Below are 7,879 nucleotides of genomic sequence, written 5' to 3' on the forward strand. Positions count from 1 at the left end.
GGAGGAGCACGTCTCTCCCCGCCCCCCCCCACCCGCCGCCCTCTCCCTCGTCCGGCCGCTTTCCTGGCCTCCCTGCAGCAGTCGCGGCTTCCACCAGGCCCCTCATCCTCGGTGCAGGAGGTGACCTGCGCTCCGACACGCCGTCCTCGGTCCCGCCCCTGAAAGCCCACTCTCAACAGTGTGCTCTTCCCGGGCATCGGTCCTCTCACCGCGTGCGGGGATGCAGGGCGGATTCTCAGGAGGCGGCGGGGTCTGCGCAATCCCAGCGCCAGACTCCGAGCCCGGATCGGCCCAGACGCGCCAGGCTGCGCGCAGAGCGCTCCAATCCACGCCGCACTCCCGTCTCCCTAGACTCCCGCGGCGCGAGGCGCACGGGTGCCCAGGGACACAACGCGGCAGGCGACGTCTGAAGGCCCGAGGGCCCGAACACCAGAGGCGGGGACCGACTCGGAAAGACCCGAACCGAAACGAACCGGGACCCCCGAGCCGACAGCGCCGCCCTCGGGCTTCGGGGAGTCCGCGACGCCAGACTTACCGCGGGGAGAGGCGTGGGGGAAGGGACGTTAACGAGCATTAAGACCCCCGACCCTGGGCGCGTACAAATGTGACTGGAGACGCTCACGTGTTAAAGTTCAAAACCCACTGAAGCCGATGTGACCTTCGCTTCTGCCAGCCGCTTCCGGGTCTTTCAATAACTGCGCGTCAGAGCAGGTGGAAGGTCGGGAATGGGACAGGCCTGGAGCGAGCGCTTCCGGTAATGGGCGGGGTGCGTCTATTGGCCAGGCCCCGACGGCCGGGCTGGGGGCGGGATTGGGGCGGGGCCTAGGTGAAGCGATTCGCGCAAAGGGCTGGACGCACGCACTTGCCAGGCCTTGGCCCAACGCTGCGGGCGGCATGGGGCGGAGCTTCGGGGGAGCGCTTCCGGAATGGGAGGAAAACGAATAGGCCTCTGGACCGAGGATGGCGGGAGGGCGTCGACAGGGCGGAACCTAAGCAGTCTGTTTCGGCACCCGAAGAGCCACGGTGTTCGCTGGGACTGGGGCTTGAGGGCGAGGCCAAGACCTCTGGGCCGGGTGTGCGGGAGAGGGGAGTGGTCTCCTCTGGATGTCCACCGCTGGGCGTGTCTTTTTTGGAATTTCTCACCCTTTTGATTATGTTTTGTGTCCTCTGGAGCAAGACTGTTCCCTCCCCATTTTAAGTTCATGCTTTCAACAGTTTCAGGTAGAGCTTGGAGTTGTGTGGGCCATTTGTGTTGAAAGTTTACATTTTACCAAAGGTCCACTTGTGTTGAAAGTTTACATTTTACCAAAGGTCCACTTGTGTTGAAAGTTTACATTTTACCAAAGTGAAAATGACTTTACTCAAAAACTATTTCCGGGACAATCCCTTTCTCTCTCTTTCGCTGCCCCTGCCCCACTTGGACTTTCTCTCTCAAAATACATGAACTGAAAACAACAACAACCTGTTTCCACAACAAGAAAACTAAGCCTTGGCAAGGATGTGGAGAAAAACGAACGCCCCTGCACTGTTGGTGGGAATACAGTGTGAAGGTTGCTTAAAACTTTTAATTGTGTCACTACCTTATGACACAGTAATTTCATTGCTGGGTATTTACCCACCTAATAGGAAAACACTGGTTCACAAAGATATATGCACTCCTGTGTTTATAGCAGCATTATTTATAACAGCCAGATTTTGGAAAGTAGGCAAGTGTCCATCCATAGAAGAATGGATAAAGAAGCCATTGTATAAATACACAATGGATTATTAGCTATAAAACGGAGTGAAATCTTGTTCCAAAAGACATGGATGGAGCTAGAGTGTATTATGGTAAGTGAAATAAACTGGTCAGAGAAGGACAAATACCATAGAAATTCACTCACGGAAATAAGGGGAGGGGGAAACAAAAGGGGAAAAAAGAGACATTTTTTTTATTCTTTTTTTTTTTTTTACTCTCTCTAGAGAGAGCACGAAGGAGAGAGGAGCAGAGAGAAAGAGAGAGAGAGAGAATCCCAAGCAGGCTCTGCACTGTCAGCGCAGATCCTGATAGACTCCAGCCTTGATCTCACCAACTGTGAGATCACTACCTCAGCTGAAATCAAGAGTCAGACACTGAACTAACTGAACCACCCAGGTGCTTCCCCCCTTCCCCTCAAACAGACCTTTAACCTTAGAGAACTTATAGTTAGCAGAGTGAGTGGGGAGATGAGAGAACTAGGTGATGGGGATTAAGACTACACTTATGATGAGCACTGGGTAATAAATATACAGATTGGTTGAATCATGCATGATACTGTACACCTGAAACTAATGTAACACTGCATGTTAACTATAATGAAATTAAAATTTTAAACTTAATTTAAGAAAACTTCACAAAGTGGTAGAGATGCACATCCTGCGAGAGGCAGGCAGGGTCTGCAGTCTGGGACTAGGTCCCTCATGGGGAGTCTATGTGGGGCCATGGCTGGATCCAGAAATGTCTCCTGCATTAGAATTTAAGCAATTTAACTAAGTAAGGAGTGCTTCTGTCTGTGTAGGGGATGCAAACTGAAATGTGGTATGCAATACTACCAATGTGAAATGTGCCATTATTTACCGACATTTTTCAGAACCTCATTTCCATTTCTATCCCCATTTACCATGTGCTCAATCCTGTGCTCATTTCCAGAGATGTTCATAGCCACAAGTCCTGGGGTGTGGGAGATGAGGGATAAGGCGTGATAATTTATCTTACCAACTATTGCTAAAACAAAAACAACAACAAACAAAACACCAAAACTTCAAAATGTGGAACTAAGCTGAGTCGTTCTTTATATTTGTCATCGTGTTCCACAATTGAGGTGACTGATAAACTCAAATAACTTTCAGGTAATCTTTGTGACATAAAAATTCATTCCTCAGTAATTTCTAAATATAATTTCAAATTCACTTTACTCTTTTTAACTTCAGAAGTTTTATTTTTAAAAAATTTTTATAGTTTTTAATTTCACTTAGCTAACATGTAGTGTTGTATTAGTTTCAGGTATAAAATATAGTGATTCAGTAATTCTATACATCACCCAGTGTTCATCAGAACAAGTGCAATCCTTAATCCTCATCACCTATTTAATCCATCCCCCCATCCACCTCCCCTCTGGTAACCATAGTTGTTGTTTTTTTTAATTTTTAAGTTTATGTCTTTATTTTTGAGAGAGAGACAGAGTGAGAGTGAAGGAGAGAAAGTGGGTGGGCAGAAAGAGAGGGGGAGAGATAAAATCCCAAGTAGGCCTCCCACTGTCAGCACAGAGCCGGTCACAGGGCTCGAACCCACAAACCTTGAGATCATGACCTGAGCTGAAATCAAGAGTCAGATGTTTAACTGAGCCACCCAGGTGCTCCCTACCCCCATCAGTTTGTTTTCTATAATTGAGTCTGTTTCTTGGTTTGTCTCTCTCTCTCATTTTTTTCCCTTTGGTCTTTTGTTTTCTTTCCTAAATTACACATATGAGTGAAATCGTATGATATTTGTCTTTCTCCAACTGACTTATTTTATTTAGCATAATACATTCTACCTCCATCCATGTTGTTGCAAATGGCAAGATTTCATTCTTTTCTATGGTTGAATAATAGTCCACCATGTGTGCATGTGTGTTTGTAGTACATATTTTATTATTATATTTTAATTTTTTAAGTAAGCTTTACACCTAACATGGCACTTGAACACACAACCCTGAGATCGAGAGTTCCATGCTTTACCAACTGAGCTAGCCACATGCCCCTATACTACATCTTCTTTATCCACTCATCAATCGATGGACGCTTGAGCTGTTTCCATATCTTGGCTATTGTAAATAATGATGTTTAAAACATAGGGGTGCATCTATACCTTCGAATTAGTGTTTTTGTATTCTTTGGGGAAATACCCAGTAGTGTGATTGCTGGATCATAAGATAGTTCTTTTTAACTTTTTAAGGAACCTCCATACTGTTTTCCACAGTGGCTGCAACGGTTTGCATTCTCACTAACAATGCACAAGCCTTCCTTTTCCTCCATGTCCTTGCCAACACCTATTGTTTCTTATGGTGTTGGTTTTAGCCATTCTGACAGGTGTAAGGTGATATACCTCACTGTCATTTTGATTTGCATTTCCATAATGGTAAACGGTGATGAACATCTTTTCATGTGTCTCTCAGCCATCTGGTTGTCTTCTTTGGAGAAATATCTGTTCATGTCCTCTGCCAAATTCACTTTACTTTTATCCATAGTAACATGTTTTCATTGAAAAAATTATTTTATATTTTAGCAATTTTGTTTCTTTTCTATTTCATTTTGGATAAAAAGACTTTTAATATATTAAATTTGTAAGGTTTTTCTTCCATATGCATTATGTGGTATATTTAAGTAGTGCTTATAATCTTATGATGGTCATTACATTGAAATCACTTAACATTTACTAAGGTTTGAATATCATTACTCATAAAATTCTTAAGTTTTCATTCCAAAATTAATATTGTGATGATCCCAAAAGGATTGAATTTTGGATGAAAAGGTTGCAACATATATTACATTTCTCATAATAACATAAATTAGATTTCTCAGCACCTGGGTGGCTCAGTCGATTGAGCATCCAACTTCACCACATGATCTTGTGGTTCATGAGTTCAAGTCCTATATTGGGCTCACTGCTGTCAGTCTCTCAGTGCAGAGCCTGCTTCAGATCCTCTGTCCCACTCTCTCTCTGCCCCTCTCCCACTTGAGCTCTCTCTCAAAAAATAAATAAAACACTTTTTAAAAAGGTGTCTCTGAGGTATTTATTTATTTGTGTTTAGTAATGTTTGACTCTTGGTTAAATACAGCGCCCTGTACAGTATAATTGTAAGATCTCCCCAGTTTGAATTTCTGATTAGTGAAGATTTATCTTGTCTAAAGACTTTCCAAGGTCATTACTTTTATAGGTTTTTTTTTTTTTTTGGTAATAACTGTGATATTTTATCAACAAAGAAGGGACCAAAACTTTCCCACATTTTTGCAAATGTTGGTTTTGACACTAGGAAGAATTCTTTCTGGTCGTGACACTAAGAGACTATTCTGATAGATTTTACTTGATTACAATTGCAATGTGCATCCTCAGCCTGGAATTCACCCAGATGTAACTGAAAAGAGAATCCAATCCTATTAAAATCATTCCATGGATTTATTTCCTCACATTAAAAAAAGCACAGTGCTGGAGATAGATTTGGGGATCTTAAGAAGGTAGTGTATATAGATTATGCTGAATTATGTAATAATGACAACCACCCATGGTGGTGTGAAAGAGATTTTAGCATGGACTCCCATGTTCACAAGCAAATAAGTGACTTGTGGAACTTCCATCAAACTCTTTTCCTAAAAAAAATTTTTTAATGTTTCATTTATTTTTGAGACAGAGACAGAGCATGAAAGGGGGAAGGGCAGAGAGACAGGGAGATACAGAATCTGAAGCAGGCTCCAGGCTCTGAGCTGTCAGCACAGAGCCTGACGCGGGGCTCAAACCCACAGACTGTGAGATCATGACCTGAGCAGAAGTCGGATGCCCAACTGACTGAGCCACCGAGGCACCCCTTCAAACTCTTAATAGTGGGGGAGAGAAGCCAATTATTGGTTGAAGTCATGGACCCATTTTGTTTATGGGGAATTTTGTTCCTTATAAAAATTTATGAGTCAGCAAAATGAAGACATTCACAGGAAAAAGAAGAGACGATTTCCTCAATCACAGGAAGATTTTGACATATGTCTCCCTGTTATATCATTATAAAACAGATGCAAATTATTAAAGATTGGAGATTTCGAAATCATTAGACTTCAAAGTTCAGAAAAACATAGGAACTAGCTTAACTAGGTGAATTAGAAATTAAACTCTGTCACAAAAACAGAAACTATACATTTTTAAGAACACATGATATGTATCACTATAAAATTTTTTTTTTTATTTATTTCTAGGAGAGAGAGAGAGACAGCATGAGCAGGGGAGGGTCAGAGAGAGAGGGAGTCACAGACTGAAACAAGCTCCAGGCTCTGAGCTGGCAGTCAGCACAGAGCCCGACGCGGGGCCCGAACCCACGAACTGCGAGATCATGACCTAAGCGAAAGTCGGACGCTTAACCGACTAAGCCACCCAGGCGCCCCTAAAATTTTTTAAATCTGGACTTAGATAAGGAGAGACTATATACAAAACATTCCTGCCATACAGAAAATTCTCTGATCACAAAATGTGCAAAGATCTCAAAGGTCAGACAGAAAAAAGTTTTTCTTTTATAAAGAGGAGTAAACAAGACCAGAGAGAAGAAGAGATGGGATAGTGGATGAACAGGTGTCATTAGCTATAATTGATCAGGGAATGTTTTGCCCTGAGGTCAACCCTCTCTTTGGACAGACTATTAGGAGGAAAGATTTTTCCTAATTATAACACTCAAGGATGAGTCAATGTTCAGGCTCCTTAGGAGATAAACTTAACTAACATTTGATTAAGTTATGTTACAAATATTAAATTCTAATTGATCAGTAGGGACAGTCAGTTCACCTAATTATTCATAAGACAAAAAATGGGAATTTCAAGGATCTGTGTCTCTTTCCTAAGTAATCTATGGACTACCTGTAAGTCCTACCAAGTAACATAAGAAAGGGTGTTTTTTGTAGTAAGCTGTTTCCTGGAACAGAAATCATTGGGGGAAATTCTTAACCATATTGTTTTCCAGGATTTCATACTCAGATAAATTTCAATACTGTCAGTACTCATTAGGAGACCCTAAAATGAGTATAGTTCAAAAAATGAATACATGTTATATTTGTAAAAAGTAACATTAAAAATGTGGATTAAAAACAATGACAATCAACTTGAGAAGGAACTTTGAAGCATATGCCTTTGTATGTCATTGAAAGGCCCTGTATCTTTATTATGCATTTTTGCAAATTTTTGACAGAAAAAGAGTTTAAAAATTATTATACAAAATACGATGAGGTGCAGAATGATAACCCCATTTTGTATGATAGTATGACATTTTGTGAGAAGCCATTTCATCCTAAAGGAGTCTTCTAAAAACCCTGAAAAGAGAGTCCATATGTATTTCCTTGGATACAGGGGAACAGATAATATTTAGGTAAGCAAAAGAACATGGGGAAGCAAGGGTCATATAATTGACAAAACTGGTAATGTTTAGTTCTGCTAGTATGGCTATGACTGGGGAAAGATCGAAACAAGCTATGGGAACACCCGGTCATAGCAACCTAATTTGATAGGTAACATACATAGGCTTTCAGGTATAATCAGTAGTAGTATTTGGGACTAAAGGGAAATTGGTTACGAAACCAAGTGGTCTTCAACACAGTGAAGAGATCACAATTTTTGGTGACAGATCCAACAGTCAGAAAGGTTTTCCCCTTTGGGAATGGATTGAAACAGTGCACATTAGAGTACTGTGTAGGAAAAAAAAAGAAATTAAATCTTTGTGTGAAACCACACAAGAAGAGTGTCCCTTGCTCAAGCACATGAAAAAGTCCTGGAATAGAATCGGGGTAGTGAGGAAACCAAATCCTGACCACTGGCCCCTCCAAGCCAAGGGCTTATTTTTTGGTTGGGAGGTTTTGATAACAGATTCCACTTCCTTACTTGTCATTAGTTTGTTTAGATAGGTTTTGTTTGTGATTTAGTCTTTGTAGATTGTATATTTCTAGGTATTTTTTTTAGGTTATCTGATGTGTTGGATGGTTCATTCTTTCTTATGATCCTTTGTATTTCTATGTTATAATGTAATTCTATGTTGTAATGTCTCCTCTTTCATTTGACTTTGAATTTTGTCTCTTTTTTCTCCTAGTGTAGCTCAAGTTTTGTCATTTGTGTCTACTTCCTAAAAAAAAAAAAAAG

The 7,879-nt window shown here is 41.5% G+C and overlaps 1 protein-coding gene across 1 annotated transcript in view; it reads right to left on the bottom strand.

Annotated features, from left to right (window-relative positions):
* LOC144231106 (uncharacterized) overlaps window positions 1-7,879 on the bottom strand; it is a 43,072-nt gene that overhangs the window by 12,974 nt on the left and 22,219 nt on the right. The window contains 3 exon segments of the mRNA XM_077763496.1: window positions 536-551; window positions 644-949; window positions 2,597-2,743. Of these exon segments, the coding sequence (XP_077619622.1) occupies window positions 536-551; window positions 644-949; window positions 2,597-2,743 (469 nt within the window).

This window comes from Crocuta crocuta, unplaced genomic scaffold, assembly GCF_008692635.1.
Source record: "Crocuta crocuta isolate KB4526 unplaced genomic scaffold, BGI_CrCroc_1.0 scaffold104, whole genome shotgun sequence".
Taxonomy (NCBI): domain Eukaryota; kingdom Metazoa; phylum Chordata; class Mammalia; order Carnivora; family Hyaenidae; genus Crocuta; species Crocuta crocuta.